We start from the raw sequence: 23,475 nt of genomic DNA, 5'->3' as shown, positions 1-23,475 counted from the left end.
CATTCAGGGCCGTTGCTGAGATCAATGTCTCCATATTTTCTCACACTCAGTTTCTCACATTCAGTTAAGGAAAGTCTTAAAATAAATGCTTTAACCATTCAGCTACAGTGTGTCACCTTCCTTCAGGATAAGGTGGTTAACGGTGCTGACTCAGTAGTCAGACCAAAGGATAACTATCTTTTGCACCATCAGAGAGACAGTGCACATCTCTCCAGGAAAACACATAGACAGCTTTTGTCCAAATCATGAACGTCCCTTGAGTGAGACACCCTAAATGTTTAGAAGTACAATCAGAATATATTTGCACATGTCTGAGACCTACAGAAGTCAACACAAGTACTTTATCCTGCAGCAGGCTGGGGAGGGGGGGCATACAAAGTCTCAGTGGCAGGATGGATTTTACCTTAAAACGTCATGTATTTGTTGATGGAGAATTTTTTTTCTCCATCAACAAGTTTTATTTTTAGGTTGTGTGTAGGACTATTATGGAATATTTCCATAATACTTGTTGGTAACTGCAAATGAAATACTTAATGCTCCATTGTTACTGTCTTCACACACAGCTGCTGCTTTTTTTCTGTTGAAGTCAGGCACAGAAGGAGCATGTGGGTTTGAACACAGCTGCATATCTGCAAAGTGATTTGGATCCTCTTTTTGTGATCTTGGAGATTTCTGATTTATGTGCATGAAAGATAAAGCAATTTAATTACTATTGAAAATTAATGGCAAATGTTCCCAGGGAAGGATTGACATCTTCACGTGTCAACTGAACAGGCAGAGTTTACTCCTGAAGGCATTCTGTGCCAAAAAATTAAAAATTCTGTGCACAATATTTTTTAATTCTGTGAAATTCTGCAAGCTTTATTTGTCAATAAATAAATGCAGAGGCTCCAGCATGGCACAAGCCACTGGCTGCACAAAGATGGGAGATCACTCTGCAGCCTCCCCACCCCCAGGACACGGATTCAGTGGGGAGGCTGCACCCGACCCTGACACAGCTCAAGGCCTGGGCCTACCCCAGAAACACCATGGGGCTCTGTGCCGTGTGGGGCAGGCAGGGTCCAAGTGTGGAGGGGCTCAGTGTGGGGGGAGCCAGGTATGGGGGGAGAGGATTCTGTGTGGGACAATCTGGGTGCAGGCAGCTCTGGAGGGGGGGGGTCTAGGTGTGGGGGGATCTGGATGCACCAAGGCTTGTTTGGAGTGCGGGGGGTTCCAGGTGCAGGGGCTTCCTGGTGAAGGTGGTTGGGGCTCAGTGGAAGGGTCTGGGTGTGGGGGTCTCAGCAGAGGGTGCTGGGTGCTGAGGGAGTGGGGCTTGGTGGGGTGTGGGTCTGGGTGCAGCTAGTTGGGGGTCAGTGGCATGGGGATCTAGATGTGGGGGCTCAAGGGAGTGGGCCTTGTCAGGGTGGGGGTTTGAGTGCAGGGAGCTCAGGGTGGGGGTGGCCTGCGTGCCGGGATGGGGGTCCAGAAGCAGAGGGTCTGAGTGCAAGGAGGTTCCAGATGCAGGAATTGAGGCTTCGTGGGGTGGGGTTTGGGTATGGAGGGCTAGGGGGGTTCTGGGTGTACAGGGTGAGGCTTGGCAGGGGTGCCAGGGTATGGGAGGCCCAGATGCAGGGGGTTTGGCGGATGGGGGAGCAGCTCCCTGTACAGAGACCCCCTCCCCCTGCTGCTGAGGCGCAATGGGGGCAGGAAGCAGGGGAGGACGCTGAGCTTCCTGCAGCTGGAGGAGGTTTCTGGGGGTGGGTCTGACACAGCCTCAGCCACTCCTTGCAGGGGAAGAGGAAGTCCCGTCCTCTCCTGCCCAGCCGGGACTAGCAGCTGATCCCAGCTCAGGGTAGGAGCCACTGGCTGGGGTGTCCCCAGCCCTGCAGTGATTTACCTCTCCGCCAGTTGCTCTGGGTGCCTGAAACAATGTACCTGCGCCGGTAGGAAGTGGTGCGAAACTGCTCTTGCTCTTCCCTTTGCTTCCTTGTAAGAAAGTCATTTTTCTGCGGGGAAGCAGACTGTCCAAATAATTACAACCAACAGAGGAAATTAAAAAAACGTTAATTTCTTTTCATTTTGGGAGAAGATAGGAAAAGAATAGAATTGATATTTCTTAACCTGCGCTTGACTTCTAGCTCTTTTTAATACTTCTAGTTAAGCAAGCCCAACGCTATTTGAAGATATACCTTTTCTCCCAGGGATGTGGTGAAGTCAGAGAGCAGCTTCTCAACTGTCAGTTGCATGGAAACATTACTTTAAATCTCACAATGGAGATCCTTGCTTGACAACATAAGCGAACAGTGCTGTCTTTGTCCTACTGTGAAAAGAATTAAAAAATTATATGATTGCTACCAATCATTAAATCAGCACAGGGCATATTTAAGGCAGCCTTCCTCTTATTCCAGTCACATGACCCCTTCCCTCTCCCACCAACATTTGGGTTTTACTTTGGCATGAATTTTATTAGAGACATAAGGTAGGTGAGGTAATATCTTTTATTGGTTAAACTTCATCTACCTTGTGTGTCTCATATCCTGGGACCCACACGGCTATAACACTACAACAAACATGAGTTTTTATTCTTCTCTTCATTAAATCCCATTTCTGTAGCTAATCTACTTGTCATGACTCATGAATGAATATTAAAATATGAAATGTAAATTTGCATTATTTGAAATCAAATGTTTTCTTTTGGAGTGCTGGTCTGGGAGCAATCCTTAGAATACTTACTTGTTCGGAAAGCATTTGTAGTGGTCTGCCAAAGTATTTCTAGCTTTGGAACTGGTAGGTCATGGCACATTGGACATGAAAACTGTTCTTCTTGATACTCTTGTTTTTCTTCCTAGCTGTTTCCAACATGATTTTAGTGAGAAATATCTCAGTAATCACTAGAGTTGAAGATTTTGTGCTTTATGCCAGTGATTTTTGAACTGGGGTCCACGGACCATTGGGGTCCACAGACTATGTCTAGGATTTCCAAAGGGATCCGCACTTGCATTAAAAAATTTGTAGGGAGGCTGCAAATGAAAAAGGTTGAAAACCACTGCTTTATGCCATTTGGAAGTCGAATGCCAAGCTTACAACTAAATGGTTTTGCATGGATTTTAAAGCAGTTCTCTAGCAGTGTTTAACGCAATGGCCGCAAAAAATCATGTCATATTTTACGTTCGTGTGATAGGAAAGCAAGCTCTTAATCAGAATGATGTGAAATTAAGGTTTAGTAGCTCATGAGCTGCTAGATCGGGGCGGGCAAACTTTTTGGCCTGAGGGCCGCATCGGGTTTGAGAAACTGTATGGAGGGCCAGTTAGGAGAGGAGGTTGTGGCCTGGCCCCCACCCCTTATCCGCCTCCCCCCTTGGACTCCTACCCCCCCCCCCCCGAGACCCCTTCCCCATCCACCCTCCACTCCCTGGCCCTGACCGCCCCCAGAACTCCTGCCCCGACTGCCCCTCGCCTCCCCATCCAACCCCTCCTCTCATTCCTGACTGCCCCCCTGGGACCCCTGCCCCATCCAACCACCCCTTCTCCCTGTCCCAACTGCCTCCGGAACCCTGCCCCTGACAGTCCCCCGCCGCCCCATCCAACCCCTCCTCTCATTCCTGACTGCCCCCCTAGGACCCCTGCTCTCATTCAACCTGTTCCCCACCCTCTGACCGCCCCAACCCCTATCCACACTCCCGCCCCCTTTCCACCCCCCCAAACTCCCCTGCCCTCTGTCCAACCCCCCCGCTCTCTGCCCCCTTATCGTGCTCCCTGGAGCACTGGTGGCTGGCGGCGCTACAGCCGCGCTGCCCGGTCGGGCTCTGCAGCTGCACTACCCCAGAAGCTTGCAGCCCCACCACCTAGAGCATTGCGCCGGCGGTGGAGCTCAGGCTGTGGGGGAGGGAGAACAGGAGGGGAGGGGCCGGGAGGTAGCCTCCCGGGCCAGGAGCTCAGGGGCTGGACAGGAGGGTCCGCGGGCCGTAGTTTGCCTACCTCTGTCCTAGATCTAGAGACAGTTGCTATGTTTAGTTAGAAAGGTAAAAAATTCCCAGCAGTACACAACGTTAATTTCTAGGTGATTCATAGGATTTCCTTTAAATTTTCACTGGCTCCCTGACTTTGTAGTGAGATTTGTCACTGGTCCATAACTGAAAAATCTAGTCATTTTAATTCCTTTCTTTGTTTGTGTTTGTATGGCATCAAAGGTTTTATTGCCTTTGTGTCTTTATTTTTATAGGGGTGACAATCCAGCCTCCTTGAGCATTGTAATTTTGGATGCACAGGTAGCAAGCAGACTCCAGTACCTGCACACACAGGTGGTTTTGTGTACAAAGTTGCTCACAAATAAAAGTCCACTTATTGAAAATCAGACTCTTAACAATTCTGTTTTCAAAATAGATGTGAAAATAATTGGCATAAATTAATAACTTGGAATTCTATCTGATACTTTCCATATGTTCAACCGAAATTTCATTTTCCTTAAAGATTGAGAATCTGGATCCCCGAGGAATTCAGCTGTCTGCTTTGTTTATGAGTGGTGTGGATATGGCACTCTTTGCAAATGATGCTTGTGGACAGCCAATCCCATGGGAGCACTGCTGTCCATGGATGTATTTTGATGGGAAACTGTTCCAGACCAAGCTCATCAAAGCAAGCCGGGAGAAAGTTCCTCTTATTGACCTCTGTGATGGTCAGGTAGGTAGTTTCTGAAATGCAGTTTTTTCATATGTTCTGAATTTTCTTTAGTATCTAATGCAGTTTATCTGGCAGTTATTGTTGATTTAAGAGAGTGGTCTTTCTATCTGGAATATAGATATCTTTGGGGATGGGAAATGGATCTTAATTATTAGGGCTCCTCTTAGGGAGAAATGGCATTTTAATAGACTTTGAAGGAAGTAGAATGACTTCTTTTTTCCTCTGTCCTGTAATCTCAGTAAACAGACTCAAGGATTTACTAGTTACTTTGAGGATGTACATGAATTCAAATTATCAAGACTATTATGCGTACATATGTAAGATACATATCCGGAAATTGAAATCTTGTACATTCTCAAGGTAATGAGCAAATCAAGGAGAGCTGGCAGCTATCTCTGTTCCTTCTCAGCAGTAGCATCTTGTTTTGCATCAAGATGGCAATGCTGTCAAAAAGGGCTATGCTAACATTGTTTTTACAAACAAACAAAATCCAGTACCTGATATATTTGACAGAGAATTGAAAAGAGTGAAGTCGGGCTTACAACACCTACTCTCAAAAACCCTTAATTTCTTACAGAAAACAGATTTAAAAAAAATAAACAATGTACAAGTATCACAAAATATCACCAAGTGACTGCTCATGGTAGTTAATTTTACTTCAGTATTTCCTTTTCTAAGAAGAGGAAATACTGCAGTAGAGTGCATAGTATAATAAATGCTCATCCCCTTTTTTGACTTCCTGGGTGATCTAGAGAGAAAGGAGCTGGTAAGACTACCATTTGGCTGTATTTGTTTCTGACACTTGGAAAATTGATTGTAGACTACTATATTAACTTGAATATGGGGATTTCTTGTGAACCAGTGAAATGTGGATAGTAGATTGTTACCCACTATAGCAAATTGTGATTTATCCATTGAAAGCTAGCTTTATTAAGAAATATGGGTGTGTCCCAACACCAGTCTACATTTAGTATTCCCTAAGTCAGGTTGATAAACACAAGTTGCATAGCACAAATACAAGATTTTAACATTTATTTGTGCACTTTTGTTTACTTGTAGGCTGAGCAGGCTGCCAAGGTTGAAAAGATGCGTCAGAGCATCCTAGAAGGATTAAATTTCTCCAGGCAGAATCATCCACTCCCTTTCCCACCTCCACCTGCCATGCCTTTCTATCCAGCTTCTATGTATCCTCGGCACTTTGGGCCAGTCCCACCACCTCAGGGCAGGGGGAGAGGCTTTGCTGGTAAGTGAGTGGTTGACAGTACATTTACATGGATTCAAATCAGTATGAAATAAATACTGTCATGTCATTCACATTCCAAGATTGTGTTCTGATTCATCAGCCCAACTTCATAGCAGTAGTGCAGTAAAATAAATGGTCAGAATATGGTCCAGCATGTCTGTTGCTGGAAGTATAATTTTTATTGGCTGTGCCCTAGTAACTGAGGGGCCTGTAGTAATACCATTTGTTTCCTTCAAGATTGTAAGTAGCTGTGCCAGTGCAAAATGCCTTGGAGGCTATTGTTTGTATGTAGAGGAAAAAAGAGGAGTAAATCCACATAAGAGGATAGGAAAAGTACAAATGATAAAACCGCCTTACTTTAAAATGTTCACATTTGTAAGTGTAGAGCAGGGGTAGGCAACCTATGGTACGTGCACCAAAGGCGGCACGTGAGCTGATTTTCAGTGGCACTCACACTGCCTGGGTCCTGGCCACCGGTCCGGGGGGCTCTGCATTTTAATTTAATTTTAAATGAAGCTTCTTAAACATTTTAAAAACCTTATTTACTTTACATACAACAATAGTTTAGTTATATATTATAGACTTATAGAAAGAGACCTTCTAAAAACCTTAAAATGTATTACTGGCACACAAAACCTTAAATCAGAGTGAATAAATGAAGACTTGGCACACCACTTCTGAAAGGTTGCCGACCCCAGTGTAGAGTATGAATGAATGGCTTAATTTATGAAAGGAATAGGATAGCTGTTGGGGCTGAAGACAACGCCCCCACCCAATTTTTAAATTTAATTTTGGTACTTGCATTTAAACAGAGGCATGTCCTAGAGTAAGCACAAGAGATGACTGAATGATCACGCCATTCTCAATTTGTTTCCCTTCTTCGTAGCTGTAGCCCCACCCACAAAGGGCTACATATGAATTTATATTTAATAGTCAGGAAGTTTAATAGTTATGGGTTTGGGTTTTTTTTGGTGTGGCAAGTGCTATCATGGAGGCTTGCTGCCTCAAAACTTGTAAGGATGTTAACTTATGCATTGGAGGTTCAGATCTCCAGATTCACAAATATACACCTCTACCCCGATATAATGCGGTCCTCGGGAGCCAAAAAATCTCACCGTGTTATAGGTGAGGCCGCGTTATATCAGGGTAGGGAGAGGAACCGCTCCCTGCCCCAGCTCACCTCCGCTCTGCCTCCGCCTCCTCCCTGAGCGTGCCGCTGCCGCTCTGCTTCTCCCTCCTTTCCAGGCTTGCCGCGCCAATCAGCTGTTTGGGCCAGCAAGCCTGGAAGGTGGGGGGGGGAGGGGCGGAAGAGAAGCGGAGCGGCGGCGGCACGCTCAGGGGAGGAGGCGGAGATGAGCAGGGAGCAGTTCCTCTGTGCACTCCGTTACTTGCTGGGCCCTCCCTGGGACACCACCCCCCCCCCCCCCCCCCGCCCCAGCTCACCTCCGTTCTGCCTCCTCCCAGGAGCGTGCTGCAGCTGTGCTTCTCCTCCCTCCCAGGCTTGCCGCGCCAAACAGCTGATTGGCGCAGCAAGCCTGGGAGGGAGGAGAAGCGGAGCTGCGGCACGCTCCTGGGAGGAGGTGGAGCGGAGGTGAGCTGGGGAGGGGGGCAGGGAGGGTTGCAGCAAGTAACGGGCGTGCGCAGAGGAACCGTTTGCGGTAACATGAATTCGGATATAATGAGGTAAAGCAGCCCCGTCCCCCAGAGCGCTGCTTTACTGCGTTATATCCGAATTCGCGTTATATCGGGGTAGAGGTGTATTTCCTACCCAAATAAAGGGGTATACTTAGTGGCTAGGAAACACATAGGCCAAGGTTGAAGTTACTCTGGATAGGACCCTCTAACTGGTGGTGAGTTGCTCCTGCATTTCATCAGCCTCTGATCTGTCTGGGCAGTGGGGCTCCCATGTGGCTCTAATCCCTCTGGCTGCTAAACCAGCAGCCTTTCTCCTGCCTTATGTGTTGAATGGCAGTAGTCACTGTGGCTCTAAAAGGAACATGGCAGCAGCTTATCTTTCAGGGAATTCCCATATACCCAGCCCCCTCACAGCTTTTCCCCTGTCTTTCTTTACCCTGGGTCTAACAGGAGTCTGTGGCTTTGGAGGCCCTTATGGGGAAACAGTAGCAACAGGCGCTTACCGGGCCTTCCGGGTGGCAGCAGCAGCAGGACACTCCGGAGCCTTCTCTGGCAATGACAACAACAGGACTAGCAAGTTTCAGGGCGGTAATTATACCAAACCCCTTTTCTTAGAGCTTCTGGCAACAGCTTCTTTCACTTCACAGTCTGGTCTCAGGCTTTCCACTGGCTGCCAGTTTTCCTGTCTCCCTAACTGTCTCCAGCTATCACTCTTCTAGAACCTTCTCGGGTTGCTGTGACCTCACTCACTGACTGCTGTATTCTACCGGAATCTTTTCCCTAAGTCCCTGTGGCAAAGTGGTCTCGGTGCCAGTCTGCCTGTTACATTCTTGTTCCAGTATAAAAATGCTTTAACATTTAAGTAGAAATTCTGTCTTGTGCTTCATAATGTTAGGATATGTTATAACAAGCTCAGCTTTGCTTGGATATGTTAAAGATTTTCTACAATTGGAGAGCAAAAAGGCATCTTGAAAAAGTGACACCGTAGAAGTTCTTGTATTTGTGTTACTGTTAATCCATCCTTCATTGGTGCCTCATGTCAGTTTGGATTTCTGGCCTAAGTTAATATAAGTGTTTAGATTTCTTTGTTCATTGTTTTTCTCTTCTGTAAAAGGGGACACTAGAAATCCATGAATTCCAGTTACTTACTTGGGCTACAGGTTTCCCATATACCTAGCTGTATTCTCTAGCATCTATGCTTCTATTTAAAAAAACAAGCAAATATTTCTAACACTCTATTGCAAAAATAACCTTGCCAGTGTAAACAGTACACAATTAAAGCTGAAAGAATTGTATAGAGAAGTATGAACCATCTGCATTTAACCAGGGCTGTCGTTTTTAAGCGTATTAACCTTTTAAAAACTAACTACATCTGCATAAATGCCATTTTTAACCCTTTCATTGCTGATGGTCTTACCAGTAACATCTAGCTCTAGTGTGCTTACCTGGATTTCTGGAAATATGTTATGCCCTGATCTAGCATTAACTTTTAAGGACACTAGACAGGTATAAAAATGCAAATTTTGAATGTCAGTGATACTGATATTCTCTGTTTTTTGGATACTAAGGTTTTTGCTTATGTCATTAAAAAAGGAGGGTAAAAGTAGTGTTTACATTTAAGTCAACTCAAATGCTATTTCTATAACATCGTCCAATGTTAGTAATTTTTTTATGACCTTTCTTGTGTATCATGCTGATGAAAGTACAATAGTAAATCTAGGACAAGAGAATCTAAAAATAATTCCTTCTCAGTTACCTTCATGCTATCACCTTGTTTAAAAAAAATCCTTACATATTTTTCAAAATTTCCCTTCAGACTCTCAGTATCTATCTAAACATTATTTCAAATTACTGAAACTCAAGTAGTCACATACGAGTATTTATTTTTTAATTAATTTATTTTAATAAAGGACTTCTAGACTCCAATTTTAGCTATAATTTCTTTAAACAACCACATAATGAAAATTAGTTTCACAGTATCAGAAAAGGAAGCTCTTTGTGTAATGAAGATTGACAGAGCATATTTTTCCATTCACTAATAACTTTGATTTTATGATTGTAAAGAACAATTTTTGGTTTTGCGTTTATGTGCAGGAGTCCAACCTATTCCTTCTCAGGGAGGGAAACTTGAAATAGCTGGCACTGTCGTCGGCCACTGGGCTGGAAGTAGACGTGGACGTGGCGGTAGAGGGCCATTTCCTCTACAGGTGGTTTCTGTTGGAGGACCAGCAAGAGGGTAAGTGCAAAACCACAGAAACTGTTCTTAACATAATTCAGTGATTCGATACACTAGAGAATCCAGGATGGGGGAATGAAGTGACAGCAGAGGTTGCATAAAGTATTATGATTACATTTCTTTCTGACTTGCATGTGGAGTGGACTAGGTAACAGTAATGCCATTACTCAGGAGTTCAAGAGCACTTGTATGTTAATTTTAACATGTTTTTTCTCAGTAGGTCAGATAATGGTCCTGTACCAGGATATGATTCAATAGTATTTCAGTTACAAGGTTCCCAGAGATTTATGATCATTATTTGTGTTATAGTAGCATTTAGCAAACTTAATTGGGATTTCAGCTCCATTGTGCTAGGCACTGCACAAATAATTTAAACCCCAAAAGTTAACAGGAAATTAATATATTTTGTGTCTATAATTATTTGCAATCAGGTGTAGCTTCAAAGGAGCAGAGTAAAATAGGTGTATTAATATCTCTTATATAGTAACCTCTTCCTCACTCTTCCCCACCATTTACAAAACAGTATCAAACACCTAGCATATAGGCCACATCTGGCCTCAGTTGATGTGGTTGTGGCCTGCATGACATTATTAGATCATGCAAAATCTAAACTTTTATTTTTTTAAAAAAAGTTTATAGCCCCTCAGGTTTTGAAGGTAGCCCCTCAAATGTGAAGTGAATGTAAATGCAGCCATGTCTTCCTGGGTCTGCGGGTAGCCAGAAACAATGAGTCTGGGAGGCATGATTTCCCCTCCCCCTGTTAATTTAGTTCTGATATAAACTATAAAGCTCAATGCTAACTCTTTAACGTCATTATTGACTATTTCATTGCTGATCATTTTATTGGCCAGAATAGGGAAGTGGGTAGAAGTGAAGCCCTTGAATAGGTAGAGAAAGAACTGGAAGTTGCTGCAGGGAGGGAAATGCAGAGGGGAAGACCAGAAGAAACACAGTGACAGGCAAAAGGGAGGCAAACAGAAAAGAGGATGGGGAAGGAAGGAAGAAAAATAAAGGGCAGAAATAATAGTACTAAAGGGAACAGATTTAGATATACATAAAGATGTATTCTGCGCTGCTTCTTTGTACAAACAATCCTATGGGCTTCAGTGGGAGTTGAGCTTTGAAATGAGGACAGTATGTAGATATAAATTTATTTCACAGTAATTGGGACTCCCTCCGACGCCTCTTTCCACATGGCTTCCCAAGAACTCAGTTCAACACCAGGTATTGACACTTCAGGTATTTTTATGTGGCACATAGCAAAGCGATGCTGAGTTGACCAGACTCAAGCATAGAGGGTACCACACATCCAAAGTTGCACAGAAAACTTCTTCCTTTATATACATTTACACATTACATTTACTATACACTGCATCAAGTTTTGAGATTGGCTGGGTTACTTTGTAGGAACTAATGCCTGTACACCATACTCTGTCCACACCCTACTTACTTTTTACCTCATCTTCCATTCCAGGCTTATCTTGTCCATTGTAAATGATTCCTTGGGGGTTCCACCTTTTGTTGGCTAGTGGAGGTTTCTGTCTCTTAGTTTATTGACCCATTTACCTCTCTTAGTTATACTCCTGAGGGTATTCTGTGCCAAAAATTAAACATTTTTGTGCTAAAAAAATTAAAAATTCTGCACACAATATTTTAAAATTCTGCAAATTTTATTTGTCAAATAAATGTGGAGGCTCCAGCATGGCATTGGGGAGCACAGGCCACTGGCTGCACAGAAGTAGGAGATGTCTCCCTCCCCCGGACACGGATTCAGCGGTGAGGCTGCACCCCCAACCCTTACACAGTGCAAGGACTGGGCCTGCCCCAGAAACACCTCAGGGCCCTGTCCCGCCACTCCGTGCCAGGTGTGGGCAGTCAGGCTCAGCAAGGCAGGATCCCAGTGTGGAGGGACTTAGTGTGGGGGGATCCAGGTGTGGGTTGAGAAGGTTCTGTGTGGGGCAATCTGGGTGCGGGCCGCTCAATGGGGGTTCTGGATGGGGGGGGGGTCTGGATGCACAGAGGCTTGGGGGGATCTGGATGCACAGTAATGGGACTCTGCATGGGGTTCCAAGTAAAGGTGGTTGGGGCTCAGTGGTGGGCTGGGGGAAGGGATAGAGCTTGGCAGGGAGGTCTTGGGTGTGGGGGGTCCACATGCTGGGGGAGTGGGGCTCAGTGAGGGGTGGATCTCGGTGCGGGTGGCCCATTGGGGTGGTCCAGGTGCATGGGGAGTGGGGCTTATTTGGGGGGTGAGGCTCGGCGGGAGGGTCTGGGTATGAGGGGGTCTGGATGCACAGGGGTTGGGCAGATTGGGGAGCAGCTCCCTGTACAGGGATCCCTCCCCCTGCAGCTGAGGAGTGATGGATGCAGGAAAGGGGGGGGGGGTGGAGTTTGCAGAGATTCCTGCAGCTGGGGCAGACATCTGGGGTTGGGTATGACCCGGACATAAATTCTGTGCATGCGCAGTGGCGCAGAATTCCCCCAGGGGTATAGTTAGTACAGACATTCTGTTTCCAGCCTGCTGATCCATTTACCTCCCTAATCCTGTCTCATGTCAAGCCAGGCCTATAGTCCACTGCTTTTGCTTTTCTTCTTTATATTAGTATTTGTTTTATTTGCATTATATTCCTGTTTTTGTGCTTTTTTGTAAGTTTATTACTCAGCAACATATTAAGACAAGAGTAGTTGTAATTATTTAGACTATTATTAATACTAATATTAGTAATAAAAGTATGAACCAGGGAATGCAAGCTTCCCTTTTATAGTATAGCTTATCATTTTACATTATAAGATTGCTCTGCCTTTAAAACATCCTTTTGTAATTTTAACTTTGCTTTTATTTTAATTACATTATAAAAAACTGGTACAAAATATTTTTTTTTCATTTATTACCATAGGAATTTTAGATGTGGAACAGAACATAGTCCAATTAAAATAACATTCCCTGGGTCCATACCAGAAGTGGTCCATTTCAGCTGTTACACAATACTTGTTATTACCAGCATAGGCAGTTTTTACTTTACCAAAGTCTCAGCATTTCAATCGTAGTGTGCAATTTGGAGACTGTTCCCCCAGAGTGAACCCAGATGCTGGCAACTTTGTCTGTAAGATCTTACACCTGCCTATGTAAGTGTCCCCCAGGTGCAAACAGCCCTGCACATTTGGGGCTTTTCAGAGCTTGCATTGCCTTGCAGCAGTATTTGAGGAGGAAAAATATTGTGTGGGTTGAAATGCTTTTACATTTACCTTTATGGTATTGGACCCTTGTTAATTTTTTTACCCTGCACCTTCTAGTGTTACCTTTTCTGCATTAAATATATAACTTTTTTGTGGTGATAAGAAAGCAATTTTCTTGCTCCGTATCACATAAGGCTGCTTTTACTTTGTATATCATGTATTTTTTTACGTTACACACATTTTTAGAACACATTGACTTAATTTCATACTTAATATTTAAACCCTTTTAGTGCCATTTTCCTTACTGTTAGGTAGTGGCCCTTACAGTAAGGGATATCTTCTTAATTTACTCCAGATGTATGGATTTTGGGTTTATTTCAGTGTTGTCGCTGAGGTTACTTTACCTGTTCCAGACAAGTGTCATCCAAGTCACGGCACCACTATATGTTGGGATTTCATCTGAGACTTCTTTCCACTTGGCTTCCCAAGAACGCCATTTGACTCCAGATTTTGTCACTTAGGTATTTTTATTTGTCATGCAGGAAAGCAATACTGAGTTGATGAGACTCAAGTATACGGAGTAGGTATACGGCGTACTACACAGCCAAAGTTACACAAAAACATCTTCCTTTATATACATTTATACTTTACGTTGCATTTACTATACACTGCATCACATGTTTTGGGATTGGCTTGGTTACTTTGTAGGAACCAATCCCTGTACACCATCCTCTGATCACACACTGTTCATGTACAATTTACTTTTCCCCTCATCTTACGTTCCAGGCTTATCTTGTCTATTGTAAATGGTTCCCTGTGTGTTTCCCCTTTTCTTGACTAGTGCAGGCATTAATAGGCATTAATTAAAAGGGGAATCTGACCCTATCCATAGAAGGAGTTCAATATCCCGATGTAAGCTAAATATAGTACTTCTGATTACAACACTGTCTGTGGAAGAGTTCTGGTGATGTATATTGCCACAGTCAAGGGGGAGGGGGTCCAAGAACAGAATATCCGTGCATATAATTATGATATGTAGTGGCCAGGGCATTACCATTAGTTCTTTGAAGGCACCCTCACATAGACAAGCAGATGCACAGTGGGTAAGTGATTCACTTCACTCATTTGCATTGGAGAGGAGCCCTTCTATTTTCTGGGTACTAGAAGAAGCAAATGCACAATCACTAGCACCCAGACACCTATAATCAGGATGCTAAACTGACATCCTTAATAGGGATCTCGCTGTGTCTGGGGGAGCAGTCAAATTGCTGCAAGGATGTAATCATTTCCAGCAATACCTAGATGGAAAAGAGATGTAGAGACACTCTCTGGTGGTAGCTTGCTAGAGGGAAGATGAACTAAAGATGCTATGTTTGGGTAGGCAGTTTATTTTGGGAGACTTGTTACCACCTCCAAAATTTGAAATTCTTTGCAATGTCAAACCTGCTCTCCTGTAGCCAAATCATAATGGAAGCTCACCTCTCTGTATCTGGAGCTACTAAAAATGGATCATTCAGAGGGGGGAAAATGCCATTGACCGGAAAGTGGCAGTCCCCATAAAGGGCTGACAGGAAATACACACTTGTGTCAGAGTCCTCTCAAAACAGGTGTTTGAATGATTGAGGACTTCATCTGTGGACTTGATTTTCTACCAAAGAGCAAAAGTTACTCTGCACTGAAAACTGAAGACAGGGACACCATTGTCCATGCTTTGTCACTTAATCCAGCTCACTTTCTCATCTCTTCTCTCTTAACAGAGGGCAGATCACGTCCAGGCTTACCTTCATTGTTCTCTCTTGACTCCATGCAACTTAATTCTCAAATGGCTTCTCTACGCAATCCACTGATTTTCAGTCTTCTCCATACCGTTAAGTGTGACCAACACACTTTCTTTAACTTTGATCCATCATTATCCAATGAGATGTGAAATCTGAATTGCAAAAACCTATTCTTCAACTATCTAGAGGGCACAGTCACTTCATCCTAAATATGATTAGTAAATGGGATGGGTCTTTCTTGTTTTCTTTGTAAATTGATTGAAAAATGCATACCAGATTAAAATAAGAGTAGTCAGATGTGTAAAGTATTCATTTCCTCTTTTGGTTTCCCTCTAATTCCATTTTTTATTACTTATTATTGCATTGTGGGTGTGCATACAGAGACTGGGGTTGGCACTTGAAGTGAGCTAATCTAAATTAGACATAACAGCAAAAATGACAACAAATTGTAGGAGTAGAATAAGTGGAAACATTGGACCGGAACTTGGCTCCTCCTTTGACTGCTTTGTCCCACTCTGGCACCACAAAGCAGCCTTAAAGCTAGCAAAATCAGCTACTTGGAGACTCTCCTGGCCTAGGGGCATCCTCAGGTTGTGTAGAGCCAGCTATGCGGAAAAGGAGGCATGGATGGCGAGCTGCAGAAATCACCAGTTGCTGGAATGGCTCAGTGGGGGCTGGTACAGCCAGCAGAGCATAGAACAGCCCTGACTGAGACTGCTCTAACCTCCTAGGGAGGTTGTGGAAGTTCCTTGGCCGGGGGTTTTCTAAAGGAGGCTGGAAAGCCATCTGTCTTAAATGGGTTAGACCCAACAAATGCTGCATCTTGGCAGGGGGCTAGACAAGATGACCCTTGTGGCCCCTTCTAACCCTATAGTTCTTTGATTCTAAGTTGCTCCTATGGACCTGATCAGCCCCTGGCTGTCCTATTTCTCATTCCTGTTCTGGGCCAGGCCTAAGGCTCTGGCCCATTGGTTTTGATATACATACTTGGAGTAAAGTCAGGAGCAGCCTGTTGCTGTTAGATTCCAATACTGACAATGAAAGCTAATTTATAAGTGGAAGGAAAAAAGCTCCTGACATTGTGGGTAGAGTACATTAAGGTTTTTGTATGTAATTGCTTACTGTAAAGCATACATTTGGGGTGTACGTGGGTCTTCCACCCCTGGAACCTGGGTCCAAAATTTGTAATGAAGGGCAAATTAAAATCTGTGTGGATCTCATCTAATCCTCATTTAGATAACTTGAAACCCTGCTATATGATTTGGTGTGACTGGAGCTCTGCTTAAGAGTGTCCCAAAGCTATAAATCATAATTAACAGACTGTAGCAGAACTGTGTTGATAAGCTTGTACAGTGTCTGCCTGGACTAGGTGTGGTTCAAGCGACTCCGTCCCTTTCATAAGCACTTAAATCACTGACCAACTTTAATATTGCAGCAGCTTTGCATTGTTGAATTATATTTTTATGTGAATTCTCCTGAGTTACACATTGTGGGTGGAAAGTATTATTCAGTGGAAAGAATGGTCTTATGAATATAAATAAATAGTTCAGAATGGCTGTCTTTTGCCAGGCTTTTAGTATATATGCTAGCCACTGATGGAAAATTGGTATGTATTTTAAAGGAATTTTAAGGATAACTTGATAGGAATTTCCATAGAGTTTGAAAGTACTTCTCCATTGCTTGTTTTGAAGTGAAATTGTGAAATAGCCATTTTATTGCTAGGAAAACAAGATTTTAGAAGCAGCAATCATAGACTTTAAACTCTCACAAGTAATAAAATCTTAAAACACTGAATGATTAATCAGGTTGTTTCTTGGGATGGGGAGGGAGTGAAACTTTTCTATAATAATTAGATGGCATTAGCAAAAAAAACCAAACCCTTTTCTATTTAGTTTAAGGTATTTTTAAACAAAGTTTAAATGCATTTGTTTGTTTGTTTTTCTTTAATACACATAGGCGTCCTAGAGGAGTTATTTCCACTCCAGTGATAAGAACATTTGGAAGAGGTGGAAGGTACTATGGGAGAGGTTATAAAAACCAGGGAGCAATTCAGGTAATAAAGTGGTGTGATTTACTTCCATAACTCTGGTTTACAGGCTAGTGTGGTCACAGGCTCCCTAGGCCAGCAGGAGTTGCTGATGACAGCTCTTGGGAGAAGGGCAGGATAGAGTGCTTCTTGTACAGTAACTCCTCACTTAAAGTCGTCCCGGTTAACGTTGTTACGTTGCTGATCATGCTCGTTTAAAGTTGTGCAATGCTCCCTTCTAACATCTGCTTTGTCCACTGCTTGCAGGAAGAACAGCCCCCATTGCAGCTAGCTGGTGGGGGCTTGTAACCAGGGTGGACCGGCAGCCCCCCATCAGCTCCCCACTCCCCTAAGTTCCCTGTGCTGCAGCCGCCCAGCAGGCAGGCAATCAGCAGTTCAGCTGTCCCTCCCACAACTGCCATGTGCTGCTCCTGCCCTCTGCTTTGGAGCTGCTCCCGGAGCCTCCTGCTTGCTGTGCAGGGGAGGGGGAAAGGGGGGGGCTAATGTCAGGCTGTCCCCCTCCCCCCTGCTCTTGCACCCCGCTTACCCCTTCTTCATATAGAGCAGGGAGGGGACACGGACAGAGAGAGACAGAGAGAGCTTGGGGCAGCAGCTGGCTGTCTCAACTTCCTGATCCACTTAAAAAGACAATGCACTTAAGAGTGGGTCAGCTTACTTAAAGGGGCAGTGTGCATCTCTCTCTCTCTCCCACTCACAAGGTGTGTCTCTGTCTGCTATGCTTTCTCCCCTCCCCTCCATTCCTGCTGCCTTGTAGAGTGTGAGAGGCTACACAACAATGTGTCAACCCTTGAGGGCTCAGCCCAAGTGCTAGTTCATTCCCTGGGAAATATCCCACCCTCTTCCACCCTCTAACTTCACCACCTCAACCAAGCTTCACAATCATCATAGCTGTGAACAGTATTAAATTGTTTGTTTAAACCTTATACTGTGTGTATATCTATATAATATTTAGTATTTTGTCTGGTGAAAAAAATTTCCCTGGAACCTAACCCCCCCATTTACATTAATTCTTATGGGGAAATTGAATTCGCTTAACATCGTTTCGCTTAAAGTCGCATTTTTCAGGAACATAACTGCAACTTTAAGCGAGGAGTTACTGTAGTTACCATGGTGTATATACTGGTCACTGAAACAATAAGCTATATGGACAGTGATAACAGTTCTCCCAGTGTTGTTCCATCTCATTCAGAAGCAAGCTTTAGTTATCTGATTAGAGGAGAAAAATGCACCCTGCTATGAAGAATATGCCTAGGCCCCATGTGGACAATCCTGATCAGCTGAAGGGGAGGGCTATGGGACCTTAACTGAAATCAGTGAGCAAACACTAAGGAGAAATATGAAGTTGAAACAAATTGGTATTTTACATTCCCCACGGCCAACTCCCCCAGTTTTTGTTCACTTTCATTCTGGTCCCCCAATTCCTTTAAAAAAAAAAATACAACAAACCAAAAGGTAATGCTAGGATTCTACCTCTAGAGTACTCACTGTAAATACTAATAGGAAATTATGGAACAGCCTCTGTCCCATGTGAGCACACAGTCCCATCTTTTGGTAATGGTACAAAGAGTCCATAAATCATAGCTTCTACCTTTTCCATGGTTCTTTGAAATCATGTAACTGAAGCAAATTGGTGTTACACATATAATGCCAATTTGTTTCAGCTTCACATTTCCCCCCGTTTTGCTCAGTCTTTCATTCCAGCTGCTCAGCACTTTTGCAAGTTAAATGAGTCCCAGGGGAGATGGATTAGTGGGCAGCTAGTAGACGAGGTGGACAAAAGTACATGATAAATATATCATGTGGCTCTGCGTTGTCACATGGATAGTAGCAGATAGGAGTTGGTGGGGTGGGGTGCTAACAGCTAGAGGAGTGCTCTCTTGTGAGAGATGAGGGAACTCTTAATTTCAAGTAAAACTCTTTTCAAGTTTTCTAGATATAAAAATTCAAGCTTGTTCTATTTACTTCTTTGTAGTTATTGCATCCTATTTTTCTTGTCAACGTTTGTGGAAATTGATCTAAATTTCTGTGTGTGTGTGTGAGACATCTGGTGTTAATTTCTGTATTTTTAAAGCTTTAATTCTCATTCCCAGCACCCCCAATGTAAAGTATTCTGCTGGAATTCTGTACTGAATTTACAGGCCTGGAAACAGAGGGCCTCTGTTTACCGATAGAACCAATATAGTATGTGCACAGCAGTCCAAGTTTGCTAGTGTCATAAGTCTCTTTCCCAGGGAATACCTTTGAGATTGAGAGGGTAGACCAGTCTCCATGGTATGTCAGTCTTTGGGTATCAGACAGCACTTAAAAGCAAGGAAAAGGATATCGTAAGGAAATGAATATTGTAAATCTTCCACTGCAGATATAGGGCCAGATTTTGATACCCTTCCTTATAATTAATCATGTTTATTATGGTAGTGTGTAAGGGCCAACCAAGAATGGGGTCGCATTGTGCTAAACACTACACAAATACTGTAGTAGGCGGTCCCCACTCCAAAGACTTTACAGTCTAAGTAGACAAGACAGACACAAGGTGGGGAAAGAGGTAGATCACACAAGCAGAATGAACAATGTGATGGCTGCAAATGTCATGTTAGTTCCAGTTATTTTTTTGAGGGGTAGGTATAGTTAGGAGGGGTTCAGCTAAATGAAAAGAAAAAGAAAAAAGGGGATAGGAACAGGGCAGGGGAGCAGAGGGTAAGAGGGGCAGGTGTGCAGTGAAGCTGAGATGTGAAGGCTGAGAGAGGAGGGGGAAGGTTGGAGCAAACAGCAGTCAGCACAAAGCAGAGCAAGTACCCACAATAAGTAGCATCTTACCCCTCAAAGAGTTCCAATGACTTAATTGAGACGACTTGTAAAGTAAGGTGCTACTCAGCAGGAGTGGAGGAGACAAGTTGCTGGTCTATAATGAATACATTCTTAAGACGTATAAAGAAATATATATTTTGTCACAGGATAACACCCTTAACTCTGACTCGAAATAAATGCTGTGCTTTCTTAGTAGTTTCAAAATATCAACACAGCAAAAAACAACCTGAATAGGACACCTAAAAAGAATATGTGACCATTGGTGACATAATATTGATCAGCCTCAAATGCAAGGCTACATAACATACATAAGTTCACTTCGTATTGATATTATACACTTTCCTAGCAAGCCACCTATGCATCACTAATATTAAGGGACAGCAATTTGAATATTTTACCAAATAAAAAAACAGCAATTCAGAAATACCTTAACTAATATTTCCCATAGTTACAGTTAAGATTGTTGTTGTGAAATTGGGGGCTGTGTAAGATTTACACCATGTCCTTAATGTATTCATTTATTTGCTTTTTTGCTTTAATCTACTCCTGTATCTGAGGACACTGGGGAGAACAGCTAGTGTGCTTTAGCTGGGTCCACATGGACACTTAGTGCCTGGCAAGCTAGTGCGGGGTAGATTTACGCTCCATTTTGCCACAAACTGGAGTGTGTTCATGTAGAAAAGCCCTACGTGTTTTGTGTTTGTAACAATGTGATAAGTTGTCATTTAGCAATCTAAATTTTAAAAAACCCTGAAGTTTTATTGCCGTGTGTTTTGGAATTGTATGGTTTATTATTGCAGCTAATGAAAAGTTAAATGTAGTTTTAGTTCTCAAGCCCTATAAGTCTACATTTTCAATATTAGCTTTATGGCTTTATTTCATCTGTAGTATGTTTTCTGAGTATTTATTGTGCATTTTGTATATAAGTCACTTTCATGGGCTCTCTCTTACATATGCACAGTATATGGTATTACATGACACTACTCGTACCTTTGTTAAAAAATATTTTATATTGTATTTGAGAAGTAGTATGTGATCATATCATTAGACTACATTGCGTGCAAATGAGGACACAGTTAACGTCGTGTGCTAAATCTTAATTTTGGCATTTCCTGACTCTTGTTTATTTAATTATACAGTCCAAACAGTGTAATTATTTCACCTGGTGCAAAGTGCAACTTCCCACGGGCATGTTAGAAAACTGGGCTGAGCTAAAAGGTGTTCACATTAATTTTCCTTTAAGGACTGAAATTCTTTGAATTATGGTAATCATAATTATGGTAGCCAGCTCTGCCATTTTTGGCTCTTGGTCATAAAAAGCCAATTCTGAAACTGGTTAATTTAAAAAAAAAAAAAAAGTTGGTTTCTTTACTGAATAAGCCAGGGGAAGCCCAGATATATTGTCTCTGTTATTCCCCAAAGGTGAAATTGGCATTAGATGCTTTGTTTGACCTTGTGCACCCCTTCCACAGTGAGGTAAATTTTCCATGTCTGTAGATTGAAATGTTCAGTCTTTAAATCCGTGCTAATCTGGGAATTTAGTATGGTATGCCAACTCTTGTTACAACAGTAGATTGTGTTTTGAATATTCCAAGTTAACCTGTAATAGTTCTGTCTGTGTCCTACAGCACACTATCGGAAGTGGTGTCAAGATAATCAGTTACAAATGTACAATGGTAGCTTCTTTAATAATGTATTCTCTTTTTTTAAATTAGGGCAAACCTCCTTATGCTGCTTCAGCAGAAGAAGTGGCCAAAGAACTTAAGTCAAAATCAGAGGAATCTAAATCCTCAATTGTGTCTTCAGATGGATCCCTGGCTGAAAATGGAGTAGTGAATGAGGAGAAGCCAGCTTCCCAGATGAATGGGAATACAGGAGACGTCAGGGGTTCCAACCAGTCTGAAAGTGCCTTGAGTAATGACTCTAAAATGTGCAATACAAATCCTCACTTAAATGCACTAAATGCAGACAGTGTTTGCCATAAAGATGATACTCTTGAGGCTGCTGTCTTAAAAAAAGAAGAGTAAACTTATTTTTTATAGAGGGTGAAGGATGTTGGGAAGGGTCAGGATTAGGAATATCTGGAAAGAAAGAGAGCCTACAGTTACGTACATTTTTTCCTTTCCGTAAGAGAAAAATGAGGACTTTGGAAATTCGGATCCCTCTTTGATGTCAGAGATTTAAACAACACATTTTTAGTTTTAACCAGTTGTAGTCAAAATGCTACAATAAAACAAAAAAGAAAGAGAATGAAGAGCATTTGACTCCCGCACTTAAAATGAAGTATACATAAAGTTTAAACTGGTTATGACAAAAGCTTGTAGTTTTGTTTCTTGAAATATAAGGAAAACAAATTTTGGCAGTCTTTAAGTATATATAGCTTAAAATATAATTTTTAGTACTTGGCACCATATGTATGCCATTATATTTGATTTTGCATTACTGTGTCACAATAAAGCTTTCTTTAAGGCTTTGATTTCATGATTATGGGGGAAAAAAGGCACAACCACAGTTTTTCTTTCTTAAATTTCATCACTGTTGATGTGGTTCTTTTGTGTTAAAATGTGCAAACTATCGAAACTAAAAATTATAGAGTAATATTGCAGTTCTGCTGATTTTAAATATACATCATACATACTTTACAAGGAAGTTAAATGGAGATAAACTTGAAATCATAGAAGATACAAATGACCTTTCAAAATAAACACAATGTGTTCTGAAACTTTTTGTGACTAATACCATGCATCCGTGATCAATGAACTATGTGGTTTTGAATCAGACGTAGACCATTAGTACTACTATTTGAGCTAAACTTCTGCATGGTTCATGATTTTTAAAGTGTGTAGTTAATATTATGCATGTTATTGTCCTCTTTCTTCCATTCTTACAAGTACTGTGCCCATTTGCAAAACAAAAAGCTAATAATCAGTAATAGTCCTATAAAAGATGTTAACTATGTTTAGTCATTGACTGATCTTGCTCTAACCTTAAAATTTTGTGATTATTGACCTCTGTTGCATTTATTCTAAAACTTAAAAAAAAAAAATTATCTAGCCGTTTTTTGAATATCAACGTTACCCTGGTGTACTCATTGCTGTATGCATTATTGTTCTCTGTTGCTGTTTTATGCCTTCATATTAGCAAATATGAAATTCTGTGAAAAACAAAAAAAACAAAAAAAGCTTTGATCTTCAAAAAATACCCCCTTCTGTAGCAGGAAACAAATGGCTTGTTCTTGAGAACTTTCCCATCAAGAATTTAGTATAAGCAAATATACCTGTATCATTTTGATGTTTTTGTTAGTGTTTCCAAACTTAATGTACTTCAAAATCAGAATCATTTCTTTATATTCGTTTTCATATAATTCTCCTGATGCTCTTCATCACACATTAGTGATCAGAAATGAGGTGTAATTCCCCATTCCCTGCCCGCAAGAGCTAAGTAGGTATCTTAATGTAAGTTGAAGGGAGTTCTGCCCCAACTCATGGATTGTGCAAGAATGAACTACTGTTGGGTTTGATTGGTTGTAGATGGATTGTGGTGTGGTGTATTTGAAGGCTATTGAATGCAACTTACAATGCTTAATAAAAATCTTTATTCTTTTAGTATAAAATAATGTATGCCTTTTTTATTGTCATATAGACCTTTAATTAAACATATTGTGAATAAGTTTTCCTGTGCACAAATAAGCTGGTTGTTAGTGAATGACATGATCTCCTACTAGCAGGTAGAGACAGAAAGCAAAGCATTTTGTCATCATCCTTATGTAGGGGGATGTCGCCCTTGATGAGAACAATGCTCAGTCCTAATAATTTTGTTGAACAATGCAGGTTTCATGACTTGGTTAGAAAGTTGCAAGTGTTCAACTTAACTGTTGAGGGCAGCTACAAAAATATAA

The 23,475-nt window shown here is 42.2% G+C and overlaps 1 protein-coding gene across 1 annotated transcript in view; it reads left to right on the top strand.

Annotated features, from left to right (window-relative positions):
• Window positions 1-23,179, top strand: part of FAM120A (family with sequence similarity 120 member A) — a 115,254-nt gene extending 92,075 nt beyond the window's left edge. Inside the window, exons 13-18 of the mRNA XM_065408666.1 lie at window positions 4,450-4,659; window positions 5,719-5,902; window positions 7,988-8,125; window positions 9,632-9,773; window positions 16,682-16,778; window positions 21,293-23,179. Of these exons, the coding sequence (XP_065264738.1) occupies window positions 4,450-4,659; window positions 5,719-5,902; window positions 7,988-8,125; window positions 9,632-9,773; window positions 16,682-16,778; window positions 21,293-21,604 (1,083 nt within the window). The 3' untranslated portion in view covers window positions 21,605-23,179. The remainder of the gene's footprint in view (window positions 1-4,449; window positions 4,660-5,718; window positions 5,903-7,987; window positions 8,126-9,631; window positions 9,774-16,681; window positions 16,779-21,292) is intronic.
• The last annotated feature ends 296 nt before the right edge of the window (window positions 23,180-23,475 follow it).

The sequence above is a fragment of the Emys orbicularis genome, chromosome 7 (assembly GCF_028017835.1).
Source record: "Emys orbicularis isolate rEmyOrb1 chromosome 7, rEmyOrb1.hap1, whole genome shotgun sequence".
In the NCBI taxonomy this organism is placed as follows: domain Eukaryota; kingdom Metazoa; phylum Chordata; order Testudines; family Emydidae; genus Emys; species Emys orbicularis.
This window is presented reverse-complemented; position numbering and strand designations above follow the sequence as displayed.